This window comes from Typha latifolia, chromosome 2 (genome assembly GCF_019914945.1).
Source record: "Typha latifolia isolate L0001 chromosome 2, TyphaL0001v2, whole genome shotgun sequence".
Lineage (NCBI taxonomy): Eukaryota > Viridiplantae > Streptophyta > Magnoliopsida > Poales > Typhaceae > Typha > Typha latifolia.
The window spans coordinates 1,850,287-1,870,309 of NC_133087.1; the positions used below are offsets into that span (position 1 = coordinate 1,850,287).

Sequence of the window (20,023 nt, forward strand, 5' to 3'; positions counted from 1 at the left end):
ACCAAGAAAAAGATCGGTAAAACATCCACAACAGGATATTGCCAACTAAGCTAGAAAGCACATAATGACTACTGATACACAGATATCAAATAATTCAGCAGCTCTTATTTGTATTATTATGCAAGTCTACATATACATGGATTCACGTCCCCAATAGCTACTTCAATAATATCTTAAGCGGCCAATCCGAGACATCACCCGTACCTGAACCTGTTATGTACTGATCATGTCCTACTGAACACTAAACCAGATTCAGCAAGTTTATTTGATCAAGAAGAGCGAGAGAAAAGAATCAATTATGAGAACCAGATTGACCATCTCTGCTGCAGCAACTGCCTCTGCTTCATGTGCAGACAATCAGAGTCTGGATCTTGCTGAGGAGTTCTCCATTACGATCATCACTTTACCAAGGGCTTTCCTTTCTTTCAAAGCAGTAAAAGCGAGATTGGCCTACCAAGGGTATAAGATGAAAATTAAGGTAAGCACCTATGATAGATGCACTATAGCCATCTATGCATGTAATACAGAAAGTAAATTCAACTACTTTGTGGGCCCTATAAAGAATATCATACTCTGTAGAATATTTTTGTGTTCCTGTTCTAGGTTCTGGCATAAAGATTGAAATTATGGAGAGAGGACCAAGAAGCATCTGCAGTAACTGTTTGATTTCCACTGTGTTTTCCAAATAGCCACCTAAACTTCAACATTTTAGGCATCCGCAGTAAGTTTGATATTGTCACTTTATGAACATACTTCGAATGGAGCAATCAAAATGTTCAAATGCTCAGCCAACATTGGTGTCCAGAACAAACCTCAGAACATCCCCTCATGATTGACAAACCTATAACAAGCTGTTGCTTTCCAAATAGCACAATTGCAATGACTTGCTTTAATTAAAAAGAAAAAAGAAAAAAGAAGTGAACAGAAGAGCAGACAAAATAAAGAAACTGCTTCATGGCAATAAGTTCAATTTCAGTTAATCATGCAACATGCCTGCAAAAGACTGATCCGGATAACCTATTTGGTGTTATATTCCTGGAATAGTAAAGGACAAAAAACAATCTAAAGAAACAATACGACCAATTTCTGTGGTTTATCTGTAGTTTTTTTTGACATATTAGCCAGAATGCACAACCATGGACAGAAGATGTTCAATATACCATGCAATGAAAGGATTTGAACCATAGTTATTTAAGCATGGAGCTAATGCATAGAACAACAGAAATAAGAAATTACAGCACTTTTCAATGTATAAATGATTATAAGTAAGATATTACAGAACTTTTCAATGTATAAATGACTGTAAGCTATCATGTGTTACCTCAGAAAGACTATGGGTGTGTGAAATCTGAATGCTTATTAATCCCTTCGCTAGCCATGAGAGCAGTTCCTTGAGTGAGTCATTAAGGACATAGGGCTGATGTATCTTGTAGCTACCCCAATAGAGTCCATGAACCGTCCAGTTCTAGAATATAGGCATAAAGTAATAAGTTAACAATCCACATGCAAATTTATTACTAAACATGATCGTGTGGTTGATACTCACTATACAAGTCTGGAAGCCTACCTGGACGAATTAGTTTACATTGGCACAGGAGCATGAAAGTGGTAAAGCAAAGCTTTATGCTCTTAGATACATAGAGAAAACCACAAAAAATCATAAAGGAAGCAAAAACGTTCTTGAATCTAAGATGACTTAACTAAAGAAGATGCACATAAGAAAAATGGAAAAGTGAGTATGTCAATGTACTAAATTGTGTCCTGAATCAACCAAATTGTTGGTCGAAATAAATTAACCAAATGCACCAAAAGCACCTGAATGACAGAGCTGTTTCAATAATTGTAACTACCGATTATGGTTAAATTTTGGTTAAATGAAAATGACTTGTTAGATAATTGATTAAGATTGCTCCAAGTAATTTCAAAACTTTATGACAAATCAAGAAATTTTAAATATAATTCAGGTTTACCTTGACAAGAGCAATATTTGCTGGGATGATCGGTACTTCACCGCTGGCAAATCCAATGACCAGAATATTTGCCCCCCAATTTAGAAGCTTCATACAATCCTTTGTAAGTTTGCCCCCTACTGGATCATATAGAGCATCGACTCCTTTGAGATTTCTCGCCTTAAGGAAACGCTTCACACTTTCTACAACATTTTCCTTGCTTGAATCAACAACCAAATCCACCCCGATTGACTGGAGAAATTGCAACTTCTCCACTCCCCTGAAAGTAAGGATGCAATTGAACCTAATATCTTCTTGCAGTTTCACAAGCACAATTCATTAAGGTAAGAAAAGTCGAAGATTATCCAACACTCTAGCTATCTACCTAGCAACTGCAACTACAACAGCACCACAAACTTTTCCTATTTGAACAGCAGAGAGCCCAACACCGCCAGCAGCACCAAGAATAAGCAATACCTGAAATACATTCCAAATTATCAATTATCACAAGAAACAGGATATGAAAATAAATAAATGCCAATGAATCTTGATTCTATTTTTTGTTCTTACTTAGTAATTGTTGGGGGCCTTAATAGTCAAAGTTGCATCATATTCTACCATGATATGAAGGGAACAAAACAGTAGTTGTCACAAAACATACAGATAAACACATCACTACTATAATCATGCCTAAAAATATTCACAAGCTCCAATTTATCGTTTGATTTCAGATGGTTCAACTATATCAATTTAATAAAAAAAAATGGAGAATGACATACTTGACCAGGTTTCAGTTGGGCTCTGTGAACAAGAGCAACATGTGAAGTACCAAATGCAACAGGTAGGGCTCCAGCTGCAACCAGGTCGCATCCATCAGGCACTAGAAATCTTGTTCATTAACACAAATATAACTGAAATTAGTGTTAAAGAGACAATGGCTAGTTACATTGGCCTATGAAGTAAAGTGATAACACAAAATATTGGGTCTAGGAGAAAAACACAATTCTAGAAAGATGGTTCCTAATCAGGCTTGGCTTTGGGACCCCTTTTATACCCTTTTTTTTTTGCTCTGGTCTTGCAAAACTGCATAGGTAAAGTAAGGTTGCTCAGTCCAAATATATTCGTTATTTTTTCCTGTTCTTTCTAACTTTGGGGCTAAATATAGATATTCTCTTCAGGATGAACTGCTCGCATTTTTCCACTAAATGCCACACCCTTAATCATCTCAATTCAATAGTATTTTATCATGGAAAGAAGACGAAGATGCAGAAAATTATAATTTTTTTCTTAAATTCTGTCTTCTTATTCTTCTTTATTTTTACAAATGCGGGAAAAGAATATCGTCAAGTGCCTATGCAATTCCCAATGTAATGGTCACTCACCAAATCGCAACAAAATGAACATGGAGTAAGTAATCACAGATCTGAACAGCATATAGATTTCGACCTTAATCTCCCTACCACAGTGTTTTTTTCTTTTACTTGAAATGCTAAAGGAAGTACCAAAACAAAGACAAAAGTCTAAGTATTGCACGAAAGACTCGAGCCTTAGCAACAACTCACAAATCATTCTCGTCCGCGACGATGAACTCGGCGAACGAGCCAAGGGACGCAAAGGAGCAGACTTTATCCCCGACCTTGAACAGGGTCACGGCGTCTCCGACAGCATCGACGACGCCGGAGTAGTCGGAGCCAGGGATAAAAGGGAGAGGCGGCTTCTCCTGATACTTCCCAAGGATCTGGAGGTAATTCGCGTAGTTGAGGCTGGTGGCGCGGACCCGGACTCTAACGGAGGTCGGGGAGGAGAGGACGGGGATGGGGTGGGTGGTGGAGAGAGCGATCGGGGAGGAGGAGTCGGCAATCGGGAGGGTTGGATCGCCGAGTTTGCGGCAGATCAGGGCTTCCATTGCAGTAATCGGGAGAGGAGAGGAGAGGATTTAAGGTTTCGATCGAGCGTGGAATGAAAAAGGGTGGGTTTTTGGTGGGACTATTGGAAGGAAGCAGTCATCGTCTCCTCCACCTTGGGAGGAGCTCCCATATATTTCCAGCCGTCGGCTTCCTAAACATCGGTATTACACGTTACTAACATTATCTAAAAAAATAGTTACAGTACTTAAAATCTATAATATTTTAGGAAATTTGAGCCATATTTTCTTTTGCAAATAACTACTTTTTCTCTAATTTATTTGATTTTACCAAAAAAAATATATTAAAACTGCTATCATAAGTTTATTTTTCTTATAGCTCGTTGGCTGGACAAAGAGGCTAAGCTCTTCTTAAATTATAGATTAGATAATTAGGCTAATCATCTTAAAAAATGAATATATATATATATAGCTAATCAAATATTCATTATCGAATTGATGAGTTCTTGACTAGTTTAAGGGCTTCTAATTTTTTTACATATTTAATTTATTTATAAATTTAAATGTAAAATTACGTGTGTATTAGTGACTTGTATAAAATTTCAAATCCTCTAAAAATATTTTCCAAATTTTAGAAAAAAAAATATGTATAATTCTTTTTCTTTTTTTCTTTTTTTTGATTCAGTGAATTTTAATATAAGTTCAATGACAGACTTATATAAAAACTTTGAAAGAAATTTCTCTCAGATTAAGTATACAGTCAGCAATTTCCAAATTTAAATATAAGTTATCTATCAGGTTAACGATTTTTAAACGCACTTAGTCTTTAAAAAATATTAGACAAGTAAAATAAATGTTCGGAGGGCTGCTAAAAGAAAAAAAAAAACTCCCGAATCGTAACGTTACCATAAATTGGTTGGACTCACTACTTTGCCAGGTGGCCTACCCCGAGCGTGAATTAATTCCATGTCCATTTGACGGTTGTTTCGTTCTCCTTCAACTTCTCTATTACCAATAACTCCCAGATTCGAACATTTTCACTTCATGCATCTTGAAATCCTTACTATCCTCTTGCAGCTCCTCTCATCATCTCCGATTTGGGGTTTATTTTTTTGTGTGGTGAATAGTTGTCTTGCAGTAGCACAAACATAGCATGGCAGATGATAGGAAGAGCGGGAGACTTGTGATATCACAGTTGGTGGCACCATTTTAACATTGACACGCCAGGTTTCAACAATTCTGGAGATCCTAATAGCAAGCTGGAGATGGCAAACCTTGATTGGATTCTCTTCTCATGTTTTGGGACTCCCAACCCTAAGAATTCGCCAATATAGTGAGGTACAAAATATTCCCCAATCCTATCATTTCAATCTATAGACATCGTAGGCGAAAACTTGTTTATATTTATTTGGTTAGGCCCGATGAACTTGGTTTGCTGAAGATATTGGTTATGGAATTTACTGCAGCATTAAATAATAGCTCTTAGACACAATTTGTCAAACAGTTAATGGACTAAGGACATATAGATAATACTACAGCATTGACTAAAAATTTCTACATGTTTATGTGCTCAATATAACGGTGCATCTCTTCAATCTCATATGCATAATGTAGCAAGCAAATAGGACATACAGATAATTACTACTTGTTCATATGTAAAGTTGGCTATTTCATAGAGTCAACAAACAGCGAAATTATAAGAGCTAACAGGATAAAGCTTAGTTTGATTGCAGGTCCAACCATAACTGAGAAGTGAACTGGGCAAGTTCTATTTGTTTCTATTGAATAGATTGAGAGTTGTTAGCTTGCTTGGGCTGCTTGGGCTAGTAGGAATCTGGAAGCTCAGATCAGTGAAAGGTATCCCATCTGTAGCCGAGCTTTCATTGGATTGAAAATCTGCTGACCCTGTCTGTCCCAGCTGTTGTCCATCGCTCTGTTGTGGTGCTGATGGTATCAAATCAAACAGAGATAATATCTTTTGCTGCTTCCTCTGTAAGCATTGCTTCTCCTGTGCATGCAATTTGATAGCAGTATAGCTTGTTTGAACATTATCAATTGTGCCACTCCCTTCAAGTCCGAGATGAAGAGAAGAACCAAAGCTTCTTTCAGGCTCGACAGCTTGGCTAGAACTTGTTATGATGCTTTTGCCTTTCCCCGAGAGATCCACAGAGCTCCCTTCATCTTTCTCTGAGGATTTTATTGTTTGTATCATGGTGAACGACCTAAGCAAGTCATCAGTTTCTAGCTTGCAGTTAGGATCTTCATGACTGTTGGAGCTTGACTTGCCAATGGTAAAATGGTCAAACCAACTGTGATATGACAAGTTTTCCGCTCCTCTGTCATCTTCCATGCTATGTTGTGCTATTGCATTCTGCGATTGAGGGCTTGTATCCTGAACATAATGCATCTGATTCTGCCTAAATTCAGAAGTGTTCTGAAATTTTGGATAATCAAAAGTTAGCAATATTCAGTCTATAGTATTATGAAATTTCACCACCTCTTGAATGTATAACAGGTTTGACAATAGCTAGATATTATCCATTGAAAATGGAAATGCAATTCTAGTGAGAAATAATGCGTGATATCTGCTCCATCTTTGCACATAAAGACAGTTCGGTAAGTAGGAATAAACTTTTCTTTTATTTTGATGTAACAATAACAAAATTGATTGAATATAAGGGATATTTAGCATTTTGTACCATAAAGGAAGTATAGTGAAGTGGATGTATATATATATTATGTGGGTATAATGATTTACAAAATTGAACCAACTTAGCTACAGAAAAAACATTCTTCGTCTTGTATTGATGCACTTATCATATGGAGATAAACTAGGAAACAAGTCTTGCATACCATGTCTATCAAGTCTGGAAACCTTAATTTCTCCATATTGTGCAAAATCACTTGAGAACAGAAAAATGTATATACTGAGGCATTACCAAAATCATCACTCATATTTGACATATTTGTATGTTCTTCTTTTCTGATTTCAGATTTTAGATTTTGTTTCCATCACACAGTTGTCAGATGAAATGGTCCACTCATTCGATCGTCCCACCATGTAAGGGGCTACATGAATGCATTCCAGGGTATGTACATTTTCATGGTAGTTGTCACTTGGTACCTTCTGCTATTACATTATTTTTGTTAATTTACAAGTCTAGCAGACAATAGTTTTAAGATTGTTCTGTGTAATTGTAGTTTCAACTTGCATATCTTTGCGGTAAGAACAACATAAAATGTTTTTACACTAGTATACAACAGAAAAGGTATTTCTCTTCTAATGATCACCTAGGATGAAGAAAGTACCTCTTTTTGAAAGGATTGTATTCAGATCTCTAAATTATTTAGATGCTTTTCCTTCTATTATTAAATCATGTTGGCTTGAGCACCTTGAACTTGCTTTTTTTTTTCATCAATTATTTCATGAAGAAGTCATTTGAGGACTAGGTTGCTGTTATAATTATGTGTCCTATATAGTCCACAAGAACAACTAGTGAAACACTCACTTTCAAAAATCACGTGTTCCTCATGTAGAGAATTTTCACGTAATTTTCACGTGACCTGTCAGTAAAATAATCTCACAAAATATCTAGATAAGTCTAGAAATATTATAATAATTCAACAAATAATCCAAAGTTACAATATCACAGACCTCAACAAGCCTCTAGGAATACAAGTTCAACACAAGTTTTAAAACATAAATACCCTCGCAGAGGCCAAGTCCAACTAGAAATAACAGAATAGATAAATACTAAAATAGAGGAATGAATCTGCTATTCCTCGATATCCGCATCCTCCATATTCAGCTTTGAAATATTTCCACCAAAATGACGGTGAGCACGGGGCCCATCAAGTAAAATCCAATAGTAATCTAAGAGTATTACATGATAAATAGAAATGCAAACCCATAACATGTTAGGGAAAGTGTACATTATGACTTTTAATAACTTTCATCGTTATAGCTCAATTTACATAAAAATCCACACAGAAATCGAGTCACAATGACATATCTCACAAAGCACCATAAAATCGAGGTGGACTAGTCATCTAGCGGTATTATCGCTCATACATGCCTGGCGAATATGACCGGTTGTCTGTGGCCATCAGGCTTAGGACTCCAATCGTAGGCCCATCAACACCGCTCTAGTAATCGTCGCTCAGAGCGGAATCATCACATACGGCGGTTATTTTGATGATTATGTTAAATAAATAATAGAGGTCATGACACCACGTGCACGTATCATTGTTAGTCAAGTCCCAGCTAGGCAGTGCCCCTTTCACCCACTCAACCTGGGGTTAATGATAGAGTGTATTATATAGTATTATATTAGCGGTCTACACCTGAGGTCGGTAGCTGGTGGAGCATTCAGGTGATTACAAAGATGATTACAAAGACTAGTCTAGTATGATATTAGAAAAGATGATTGAGAGGTAGGGATTGTAGTTCTAGCAGTACCCGAAGACGCAGGGTATTTTCACAAGTAAGAAACGACATTTAATTAATACAAGTAAGAAATGACATAAGTATGCATTTTTCGTAGACTATTATAGAATTCTACTCGCTTGGAATATTTCTGGAATCCGTCTTACTCTCCTAATCAGTTGGCTCTTCCTGGGTCTAATAATTTATAAATAAAATAAACGTAAGATCGATGAACTTAAAGGGCTACTACCTTGTTGTAAAAAAAAATTAAGTTTTGATTTTCTAGGTCCGAATATATTATTTTATCTTAATTTTAAAATGGTCATTTAGAGTCGTTCACATTTGTAAGTGTCGAAGATAATTGAAAAGAATAATAAATTCAAATACCTATTTTAATCATGTATTAATCCTAATTTTATTAATAACATGGTTGAGAAAATAAAATAATTACAATTTATGTAGATAGCAGAATTAAGAAAATAAATGACTAATAATAAATCAGTCTATGGTCTAAAGGTTGGGTTTGGCTCAAGGTCCAACAAATTTAGGTGAGAGAGAGTGGGCTGCAGACCTACCTGCAGCCCACTAGACTAGAGGCAGTGGGCTGGGCTCAAGAGTCCAGTCCAATAGAGTGAGGAGGTGGGCTACGGGCCTACCGCAGCCCACAAGACCCTAAGATGGTGGACTGGGCTCCAGAGCTCAGTCCATCAGGGTGAGGAGATGGGCTGCAGGAGGGCTGCGGACCTACCGCAGCCCATCAGAAACTAAGGTGGTGGACAGGGCGTGCAGGTGTTACAACTAGGTTGCTGTTACAATTAGGTTGCTGTTCACCCAACAGTCAACACAATTTTGCTCTGCTGCAATCCTGACTTCCTTTGCTGCATTGTTCACATAATTTAATCCATTTTCGGAAGTGATAGTGTCTTATGGTATTTAGAAACAACGGTTAAAGGTAACCTTTTAATCTTACAACATATAAAGTTGAATTAAGCATTAATGCTTGCTGTGTGGTCAAATTTCTTTCTTAAAATTGATTAAATAGATTGCACTTGCTTGATTTCTTTCTATGAAATATGTTGTGACACTAGTTGATTTTTTCTATAAGATCTCAAAATTGATTAATTATGCTGACAGTTATGCGGTGTGACTTTCATGATTCATCTTTCTTCGCATCATAGCTGTTTACTCCTCTCTTTGATAATACTTATTGATAATACTTATAAAAGGTAAATTTTCAGTGTTAAACTTTTTATTTCATCATTATTAGCTTTGCCTATTCATGCTTCTATTATCAATTGCCCTTCATGATTTAAATACTGAAGAAATCTAGATGTTCCACAGGTAGTCTCCATCACTTACTATGGAAAGAAAACAATACATAGAGATCGAAAAGGACATGTTAAAGGTATACCTAAACATACTGAAACTCAAAATATGTGGTCCTAAAAAGATTTTTAAACAGTTTATTGGTTTTATCGTTAGATGTCCTGTTAGATGTCCTTCTCCAGCTATATTTTAACCAAATAAACGACCAACTTGTGTTCAAGATTGGTCTGGATAGGGAGTTCAACTACATAAGGCAAACATCATAAAAGTATATCAATATCTTTGATAGAACATTCTTCAACTAATTCTGCACACGGTATCTAGTGGGTCAATGCCTTCTTGGAGTGTTCTAAGAAATTTTAAAGCAAATGGTTTTATTGAAAGCTTGTGCTTTGTATTGGGTGGGTCAATGCGTGTCTATCCCGCGTCACACACGCGGTTTGGCGACGAAAGCATAGTGAAAGCATTAAAGGTTATTTAGATTTGGCATCAATGTCTGGATTGCGTCATTTTGCGTTACGTGCGGGTGTGTGAAGGTGCATCTAGAAGTCCTCTTAATCCCTACCACCTTCACTTCTGTTCTGAAAATTTTAAATATATATATATATATATTGCTATTTGTTTCCTTATACTAATATAGCATAATAAGTAAATAATTATTTATCTCAATAATCTTAATACTAGTATAGTAATACATACTTCTTAAATTAAGTTACTTTAATTACTTTTTTTTCGGAAGGAGGTCCGGGTCCGTTTCATAGATCCTCACCCGTCCATAGGTCCTAGAACCTAGAGCCAATGGCACTTTGCACTAGAAGATGGGCAATCTTCTTTTTCTCTTCTTTCTCATCTCCCCATCCATCTGGTATAAAAATTATTTTATTATTTGCCAACTTATTGTTTTAATTTTATGTTATATCAAGTGTAAGGGCATGTACGCCAATAATTTTTTTTTTTCTCTCTTTCCTTTCGTATAAGAACAACTTTTTTTTAGATAAGATTCTCTTCTAAGATTCTCTTATACGGTAAAAATGATAGTGACGTGGTAAATAGTTTGAAAATTCTAACGAAAAATATATTTTTTTAATCGGAAATAGTAGATTGTTCAAAAACTCTTTATAGAAGTGCTTAGAAACTTATAATTTCTAGATTTTGTACATCGAGTTAGAACCATGAATCATCAGTTCAATGTTCATACCTAAACAAGAGAACAGTTCTCCATATCAGGATGAGAAAAGATTGTGGGAATTCTTTGCTAATAAATATTAGAGTAAATACGTGGATGGAAACTTGGAAAGCGAATGATGTAGACTGGTAGACAAACACCGATTCCATTTGCGGCCCACGCGCTCTTTCCCATTTATAAATTACCGTCTCGTCCCTTCCTCCCGTTCCAATTCTTATTCTCCCTCCTGTCTATTATTCCTGGATAACTCCCGATGGAATCGGAGGGCGGGAAGAATAACTCCAAACTTATCCGCGGGCCGTCCCGGTCCTTCCGCCTCCGCAACGACAGCCTCAACGCCGTCCGCCTCCGCCGCGTCTTCGACCTCTTCGACCGCAACGGCGACGGCGTGATCACCGTCGCCGAGATCTCCCTCGCCCTCGACCGCCTCGGGCTTGGGGCCGACGCCGGTGAACTCGCTGCCACCGTCGCCGACTTCATCCCCGCCGGCCGATCCGGCCTCCGATTCGCCGACTTCGAGGCGCTCCATCGCGCCGTCGGCGACTCCCTCTTCGGCTGTCCGCCGCCGAATTCGCCGGACGAGGAAGGAGACGAAGAGGCTGACGAGGACATGAAGGAGGCGTTCAGGGTTTTCGACGAGGACGGAGATGGGTTCATCTCGGCGGCGGAGCTCCAAGCGGTGCTCGGGAAGCTGGGGTTGCCGGAGGCGAGGAACATCGCCAGCGTTCGAGAGATGATCTGCTCCGTCGATCGGGATCAGGATGGACGGGTGGATTTCGGCGAGTTCAAGTGCATGATGCAGGGCATATCCGTCCGGGGCGCGTGATTCCAATCATTTGATCAGTGATTGTTGTCTAAAAAATTTAATTTAGGGTCGTGATTGGATCTAGCTGTGTATGTCTTACATATCAGGGTGGTATTTGCATATATTCCTTAAACTTAACGTCCTCTCTTCCCCTTTTGTATACTATTGTATAACGACTTTGAAGTATGGATTACGGTTTACACTTTAAGCACTCTACAAGTAACGCAAACTTTACAAAGAAGTCCTAAAAAGAAAAGGTGGTTATCCGGCCGAAGCTCATTAAAGCCTGGGCCGGCCCAAGCCCAGTAACTCCCCGTCGAACCTAAGTTGAGAATATTGTAGTTTATAAGTTCAATTATATTAGTAAGGCTATACTATTTTAAAATGATATCTTTTCAAAGAAATTAGAGAGCTTCCGAGTTCCTCTGCTTTTAAAATTTCCAGCCATTCCCCCCCGAGTTGTTTGGCTTCCTCAAATGACCAAGCAAACGACGTCATCTCTCCGTTAGGAAGATGTAAAGGCGAAGATTCATGTAGCCGTTGGATTGAGTAACGGCGATTTCACAGCCGCCCGGTTCTCACGGGACGGGTATATATGACCCCCGCCTTTACTTGCTCTTCGTTTGCCGGTTTCTATTCCAGGTTGAACGAGGCAAGTGAAGGAAAGGTAAGAGAAGACAAAAGGAGTTCTTTTTTTTTTTCCCCTTCAGGTACGAGAATGCCATGATTCTTCACTAGCATAAGTTTTATTGTAATAATTATTTTTCTTAAGTTTTGTTCTTCATAGAGAGCATTCTCTTCTAGAAATTTTCTGGTTTTAGTTAAGCATCAATTCATCTATTTTGATTGTTATCTGATAGTGTTTTGCTGTAATTTTTCTGTGTTTTCTAAATCTATTTTCTCATACTTTACGTTGAGTACTTTTGTCTTGCGGTTAAATGGCGATGTGGATATTTTTTGCAGGAAGGATCTAAGGGAGGATGTCGGAAATTGGCGATCACCTCTCGATGGCAGAGAAGATCAGCGAGAAGATTCACGAGTACAAAGGCTCGTCATCGTCATCATCAGATTCCGAAAACGAGATACCTTCGTCTCATAATGCAAGGAAGACACGGTTGTTTGGAAGGAAAGAACCAGTGCACACTGTTCTTGGAGGAGGAAAATGTAAACATCTTTAACAATTAACACGATCATGATCTTCTTAGTTTTATATTTGTTTAGATCTCATTGCAGAATTTGCTTTTTCGATACGTTGATATCATCCAAATCAGTTCTCTGTCTGAATCCACATTTATACGTCGATATCATGAACTCATACTGAATCAGGAAGTCTACTCATATTTACCTTTGATTTGATGGTGATAGGGATGTCAGATTTATCAACAGGGTGTTGGAAGAATGGGATTTTTGCAGCAGTTGGTTCAGAAGTAAGACAATTATATAAAGTAGAACGATGAATGAGAGGAGGAGATGATGCAGCTATCATAAGATCTTCAAAAATAGGATTGCAAAACTTAACCAGTATTTCAATTAGAAGCAGAATTAGTTTAAGTTATGAATGTTTTCAGATTTTGTGGTAGAGACTTGTGCCACTATATATTGAGTTCCTCTAAACATCGACAAATTGAAGGTGTACTAAACTAATGTATTTCATAGAAGTATTTGTGCCCATGATTTTTCTCAGAACAATAAGTTTGGCAAGAGCAACCTGAACTCAGGATCTATTTCCAACCATTTCATTTATAAAACTTTAAGGAGTTTGCATATGTTCTTCGTCTACTTTATATGTTTGGTTGATATCCATGTGAAACTTAGTTTATGATGTTGTCTTGCTTACAGCTGCTGACATAATCTTGTGGAGAAACAAACAGATGTCGGGCAGCATGCTTGCTGGAGTTACTGTTATCTGGGTTCTCTTTGAATGGCTCGGTTATCACCTACTAACTTTTATTTGCCACTCTCTTATATTCATATTGGCCATATGTTTTCTTTGGTCCAATGCAGCGTCATTCGTCAACAGGTGAGAGCTCATACTCAACTTCTATTTGATTATTTTTTTTTACTCTGAATATTAATTCGTTCCAGATTAAAATTTTGGAGATCTTTCTATCTCAACTTGATGTAGGACTTATCTGGAGATTTTTTACTTATATCTGTTAATTTTTGGGAGATTTTATTCTTTTATCCGTTAATTTTTGGGTTACATTTTGGTAGCAATATTCTAATCTTAATCAACAAATTCAGGTCTCCACCCAAGTTTCCAGAGGTTATTTTGCCTGAGGACCTGTTTCTACAGATTGCTCATTCTGTAGTATACGAAACTAATGAAGCTTTTGCAACTTTCCGATACGTTGCTTCTGGAAAAGATTTGAAGAAACTTTTGATGGTAAAGTAACATCTATTGTTTTATGTAAGCACGGTCATAAGGATCTTAGTTGGAAAATTTCTTTGCAGGTGATTGCTATCCTCTGGATCATTTCTGTGGTTGGCAGCTGGTTCAATTTCCTGACTCTTTTCTACATTCGTGAGTGCATGTTAACGTCTTGTATTTTATCTATACATCAGTTCATCTTCGATCTTTTCACATCCAACTTGGTCTTGAATGTTTGATATAATCATCTGCATCTATGTTAATTGATTGTCTTGTGACATCATAGTTCCAAAAGCTAATGTAGCAAGCAAATGATCTTCGAATCCAAGAGAATGACAAATTTTTAGATTACTTGAAATCTACGTGCATGCCAGATAAATCTTTACATACCTAATGCTTGATTTTAGATGACAGTGTTACTGCTAAAGCAGCAGTTAATTAGTAGGTGAAATATGTTTGAATGAACTATCAGTATATTGTCAAAGCTAAAATGTTCATTGAGGTTAGCAATCTTCTTGGCTTTCAAGATCTTTACAGTTCACTTCGTTTGGTTGTTTTAGTGATTTTTGGGAATGACAAGCCTTCCTGTATTCCCTGAAGTCTGTTTGATGTTATTGATCATTTATAGGTTGCTTGTACTAAGCTCTTTTCTTTTCTCTGCAGTGTTTGTTATTGTGTACACTCTGCCAGTGTTCTATGAAAAATATGAGGATCACGTTGACACTGCAGCAGAGAAGGCAATGGTTGAGATAAATAAGCACTACGCTGTTCTGGATGAGAAAGTACTGAAGAAGATCCCTCGTGGCCCATTTGCTGACAAGAAACAGCAGTGAGAAGGATTTAATTCAATTCAGTTTGCATGACCTTTTTTGATTAAAAAAAATTCAGTTTGCATGACCTTGCCATTTTTATTGATGGAACTATTTATTAGATCATTTATGAAGTTGGAGACATGGGAAGTTATAAGATCTAATCATTTTGTGTTCTTTTGTGGAGAATCATTCATTGGCTGTCCAACTATTAGCCTGCTTCTGAACTTCTAAAGCTGGAGAAGATAAAGAAATGCTACTTTCTCTGGAGCTAGCTTTTTTCCATGTTCTCATATGCTGTGTTAGGAAGGTAGATTTACATTACACTTAGTTCAACATCATATTGAAATGTGAATAAATGCAACTATTAAATGGATCAGTTGTGGCTCATAAAGTGGGATAATTATAGTGGATCCATGAATCTAAGAGGACAAAGACAAAGCAGTGTATGCTGAAGTAATATCTTTATATTATAGATTAATCTGCAACTAAAACAGATTACTGCATTCATAAAACTGCAACACACTACAGAAGATCTCAAAACTTAGTTTACACTCATTTCTAGACATTAGAATTTGGAACTTGATGAGAGATCTAGCATTGCCCATCTATGCATTGTTTTTGCTGGAGCCTGGCGGCAAAAATGGTTCCCACCACCCAGATTCATATTTGGGATATGGTGCTACCCAGTTCTCTGGCTTCTCAAAATGTAGGTCAACAGGATTGGAAGCCAAAGCATCATCAAGAGTGTCTGCCTCAAAGTTGTCTGCTAAAACTCTGTCCAGCCGCAACTTCATGAATCTGCAAGATATTTAAATATAATTAAAAAAAGGGGATTTTTTTTCAAAAAAAATTAAAAAGAAGGGAACTGAATGGAGAAATTTGGGCATGCAAGTTTCAAATAAAAGGGAAAGTAAGGATATTCTTACCTCCAAAGGCCTCAACAAAGGATAAAAGATTTCAAAGAAGAGTATTGGAGAACACTATTAAATCCTTGTGCCCTTTCATGCTTATTCAATTAAGACTACTCTAAGAAAAATTATATCCCTATATCTCTTCATGCCTGTTTTTTTTTACCAGTTCGAGTAATAGAATGAAATCAATTTACCTCTAAATACATGGAGAGTGGTATAATGTTACTTGCATGTGTGCCGCCGCACTTGAGGAAGCAAGGTAACTGTTAAGGCATTGTCATACAATGTGTTTTCACTACACAACAGCTTAAGATTCTAGATTAGTTGTATTATGATGATGATAAAACAATGGTTTCAACCAAGAGCAGCAGTGAGCACTATTAAATCCTTATATCTTTTAAAATCAGGAGTAACTGAGAGCAATACTAAATCCTTATATATATCTCTTCATGCCTATTGATTTCCATCAATTCAAGTAAAGAATGGCTCAAATAGACCTCTCTAATCATGCAAAGCATGTGGATAAGTGAATAAGAATCCTCGCAAGAACTTATATAGAATTTGCACTGAGAAAGAAACTAATAGATGGAACTACAAGAAGTTAGCAGAGGGTTTACGTCATCCAAGTTCCGTCGGTGGAGACGAGTGCGACGGCCGGCCGCTTCAACCGCTTGGTGATGTTAGGGAACTTATCCAAGAACTTGGGCTCTATGACGAGCCAGAAATCCTGCTCTCTTTTGCGCTCTCCAAAAAGGCGGAGCCTCTCATCCAGTTGCTCCTTGAAATGCTCCTCCTCATCCAGCATGAACTTGGCATTTGCCACAACAAAGTAGTATCTACTTGGTTTCTCCTGCAATAAGCTCTCCACAGTATTATTACATTTCCTACGAAAAATAAATTTGGGCTTTTCTTTTACATTACAATCTTCAGAAAATGACTTAAAATTAGTGGCAAGTATTAAGTGTAAACCAAAGAATTTCTGAGAATGGTTCAAGCAAATGGAAGAATTCCTCCAAAATGGGAGATGTTTATAAAAAAGAGAAAAAATAAATAAATAAATTGCCTCCATGGAAGGAGGGAGGTGAATAAGGATCTTCAAAATGGGAAATGGTTCAGAATTTCTTCAAAGTAGAAGTGGGTTCTTCTCAAGATGCCGAATTTATGTTGAAAACAATTGATACCAGTCAATAGAAAAATTAAAAAAAAAAATTGATCCTTTTCCCCAAAGGAAGGAGGTGGATAAGAATGCGTACAGCTTTCTCGGCTGGCTGGGAAGATCCGAGCTGATTGGATTCGACGGCGAAGGCTCTTAAAGGAGGAGAGGAGACGAACCGAAGCTGGGCTCCCCTGGTGCTGGTCCGACTATGGACCGAGCTGGGAGGAAGGAGAAGAGAAGGAGTGCCACGGGAGAAGGACCTCTCGGCTTGGCATGACACCAACCCGGCGCATGGCCTTAGAGATAGAGTCGCGGGAGCCAACATTGAAGCAAATTTGGAGGAGCAAAGATGGAAGAGGAGGAGGACGAAGAAGAGTAGAAGAAGAAGAAGAAGAAGAAGAAGAAGAACCTTATCTTCACAATGTTTACACAGTATAACGCGATTCGATATTATAAGCACCAAAGGGTAAGGTAAGGTAAGGCCATGTCAGGGTCCAAGTGTGGGGTTGAGTTGGATACTCAGGATAGCCCATGGTTTTCTCAAAGGGCTTCATAAGTACTATACCCAGAAGAATTCCAGAATTATTTTCTTGTGATAATGTGAAATCCTTAAGATTAATAATAACTAAACAAGAAGATATGTATTTTAATATCTCTATATATTCTTCCAAATTTAATATATATACTATAAAAATCCTTAGCCGATCTCGAAAACCTTGTGCCCGAAAACCAACTAAGCAAGCACTGATTCCACTGTACAGAAAATATCAAACTCCAATACGAAGAAGCAAAAGTAATCACAACATAAGCATTCCGTATAACTAACTACAAGTATCACATGATCTTGGTCTAAGGTGACACGTGCCACGGCTCAAAGTCCCGTGGCCGTGGGACCACGATTCGGATGCTAACCCGTTAACGTGATTCGATTGATGAACTTCGATAAACAGCTCAACCAACTCCCAACAACGCAAACTACCACCGAAAACTTGACACCGACCCGTGCTCAGAGGAACAACTTAACTTATCCTATTCCTATGAAAGAACCCAACCCCGCCCGAACTCATCCGACGTCATTGCCCAATCAAACCCCGTGATGGCGCGAAATATCCTACTAGAAACGAGCACCCGGGAACAAGCTCATCTTTCCCTCTTCTTTTTCTATATCGTATATATAACAAATCCTCAAATTGTGTATTTATCAGTCAAATTTTTTAATGTTACTGAGTAAACTTATCTAACTTTTCTTCTTTTACAATAGTATATATGTAAATAAGAAAGCTTAGAAGGGTGTTAATGCAAAAAGCAGTCCTTTATAATAAGGTCATAGCAAACTTTTACTTCCCCTTCATTGCCACTACTAACTCCATGGACTCCGCTTGCAAGCGCCTCCACCCCGACAGCCGCCGCCGCGGCTTAATGATTGTGGTGTTATCCATACTCGCCGTAGCTCTTGTCCTCCTCGTCCTTGGCCTCACCGTCTTCCGCCCCCGCCACGCCATAACCACCGTCGATTCCGTCCGCCTAGCCGGACTCTCCGCCGGAGTGGACGTCCCCAATCTCGCCGTCGACCTCAACCTGACCCTCGCCATAACCCTAAACGCCTACAACCCCAACCGCGTCGGATTCCGCTACAGCGAGGGCAACGCCGAGCTCTACTACCGTGGCGCCCTGGTCGGCGAGGCGGAGATCCCCCCGGGTGAGGTCGGCGCCGGCGGGACGGTGAGGACCGTCGTGGATCTCACCGTCATGGCCGGACGGCTCGCCGGCGACGCGGCGGTCTATGCTGACGTGATCTCGGGGTCGGTGCCGTTCACGACGACGACGAGGGTTCCGGGGAGGGTAACGGTGCTCGGGGTGTTCAAGATCCACATGGTGTCGTACACGACGTGCGAGGTCACAGTGGACGTGAGTAAGCGCGCGGTGAAGAGCTCGGATTGCAGGTATAGAACCAAATTATGAGATTTGGGGAAAAAATTTTGAGTTAAAAAGGTAGTCTCTCTTTTGTTTTTTGAATCGTGTACTTGATTGTGAATGACAAAGATCAAAATTTCCCACTCGTTACGTTTATTGTTGGTTGGGATTGTTAATTTCAACTTAAAATAGTCTTCTGTCATCAAGCTTCCTTTGACTACTAGATCTTTTGAGGACTGGAAGTGTCTTTATTAGCTTCCTTTCTCTGGCTAGCTGAAGTGTTGCATTTTCTTAATTTTTTTGGTTGCCATATTGGTGAAATTTTCTCACTTTTTTTTTTTGCGGTAATTTGATTACCACAAGACGAAGAAGTCTCCCCCCTTTCAGTGGAGTTGCTTGAATGTGAAAGCTGTCTCAAAGCTTTAAGAGGCCTCTATGTAGGTTGTTGGATTTCAGAATAACTCAAGAGGTGGCACTTTGCTCTTCATAAAGTCTGTTGGGTATCCAGACGTAACTTATACGCAGAAACACCACTCATCACATACCAGTTTCACTCGCTCTTGAAGCCAAAGATAGATATCTTCTGGTCTCTGGATCGAGAGAACTACTCATAAAAATTTACCTTTGTCTTTTCAATGAAGGCGGTGAGATACTGATATAAAAAAAGAATGAACCGTCTGAGAAGATCTGCAAACCACTACAACTACCCGACCGTCCACAAATGTAATCCATTTCACGCCAGTAGTTAGTTAGAAGGCCGCCATCATTACACCAAATCTAGCATTTGGCTCGAAGATTAAACAATCTATAAAGTGGTCCCAAGTATTAACAAATCCCACTTCCTCAACAGCCCTCCTGTTTCTTCTTGGACTCCAGAGCCTCCGTTTCATGATTTCCCGAAATTGACGCTTCCGTCGCTTTCCCTAGCGGGTTGCTTTATGGAAATTTATCAAAAACACCTCCATTTTACTTATTATTTTCCTCATCCTATCATATATATATACATATATATATATATATTTACCTTAACAATAGCTAAGACAATATTTCATTACTTTTAAAAATAAAAATACTGATTTAAAATTATTCCATTATAAGCAGCTTAAATTCAGGGGAAAAAAAATTTGAACTGCAGACGGTGACTTTCCGGTCAATACTAAGCAATAGAGGGGGCTTTTTGTAAAATTATAGCTCATTTAACGTACTACACCATAGTGGTGTAAGAATAATTACTGGGATGCTATAGAGGCAATTGCGTCATTTCGTGCGCTATTTATACTCCCGCTCGTACTTTCTCCTTTTT

General features: G+C 38.4%; 5 protein-coding genes across 6 annotated transcripts; 3 read left to right on the plus strand and 2 right to left on the minus strand.

The window, feature by feature from the left end:
• Window positions 1-85: 85 nt before the first annotated feature.
• LOC140781417 (uncharacterized) lies at window positions 86-4,042 on the minus strand. The gene is made up of 6 exons (XM_073127367.1): window positions 3,512-4,042; window positions 2,729-2,837; window positions 2,335-2,426; window positions 1,971-2,229; window positions 1,322-1,465; window positions 86-450 (listed from the first exon to the last, which is right to left on the minus strand). Exons 1-6 carry the CDS (start codon window positions 3,853-3,855, stop codon window positions 358-360), a joined length of 1,041 nt encoding a protein of 346 aa, XP_072983468.1. The 5' UTR covers window positions 3,856-4,042; the 3' UTR covers window positions 86-357.
• Window positions 4,043-4,708: 666 nt separating this feature from the next.
• LOC140782012 (reticulon-like protein B2) lies at window positions 4,709-14,791 on the plus strand. 2 transcript variants are annotated; one of them, XM_073128333.1, is made up of 10 exons: window positions 4,709-4,793; window positions 4,941-5,151; window positions 5,547-6,429; window positions 6,807-6,902; window positions 9,581-9,644; window positions 12,520-12,720; window positions 13,396-13,576; window positions 13,801-13,942; window positions 14,011-14,080; window positions 14,591-14,791. In XM_073128333.1, exons 6-10 carry the CDS (start codon window positions 12,537-12,539, stop codon window positions 14,758-14,760), a joined length of 747 nt encoding a protein of 248 aa, XP_072984434.1. In that variant the 5' UTR covers window positions 4,709-4,793; window positions 4,941-5,151; window positions 5,547-6,429; window positions 6,807-6,902; window positions 9,581-9,644; window positions 12,520-12,536; the 3' UTR covers window positions 14,761-14,791. The 2 variants fall into 2 exon arrangements, with proteins under 2 accessions (XP_072984434.1, XP_072984433.1); XM_073128332.1 differs by having other exon boundaries at window positions 4,744-5,151.
• LOC140782013 (probable calcium-binding protein CML27) lies at window positions 10,517-11,764 on the plus strand. The gene has a single exon (XM_073128334.1). It carries the CDS (start codon window positions 11,005-11,007, stop codon window positions 11,575-11,577), a length of 573 nt encoding a protein of 190 aa, XP_072984435.1. The 5' UTR covers window positions 10,517-11,004; the 3' UTR covers window positions 11,578-11,764.
• Window positions 14,792-15,185: 394 nt separating the features above from the next.
• On the minus strand, window positions 15,186-17,262 carry LOC140782014 (protein YCF54, chloroplastic). Its single transcript, XM_073128336.1, has 3 exons — window positions 16,904-17,262; window positions 16,268-16,500; window positions 15,186-15,537 (listed from the first exon to the last, which is right to left on the minus strand). Exons 1-3 carry the CDS (start codon window positions 17,129-17,131, stop codon window positions 15,345-15,347), a joined length of 654 nt encoding a protein of 217 aa, XP_072984437.1. The 5' UTR covers window positions 17,132-17,262; the 3' UTR covers window positions 15,186-15,344.
• Window positions 17,263-18,174: 912 nt separating this feature from the next.
• Window positions 18,175-18,768, plus strand: LOC140781349 (uncharacterized). The gene has a single exon (XM_073127288.1). It carries the CDS (start codon window positions 18,175-18,177, stop codon window positions 18,766-18,768), a length of 594 nt encoding a protein of 197 aa, XP_072983389.1.
• The last annotated feature ends 1,255 nt before the right edge of the window (window positions 18,769-20,023 follow it).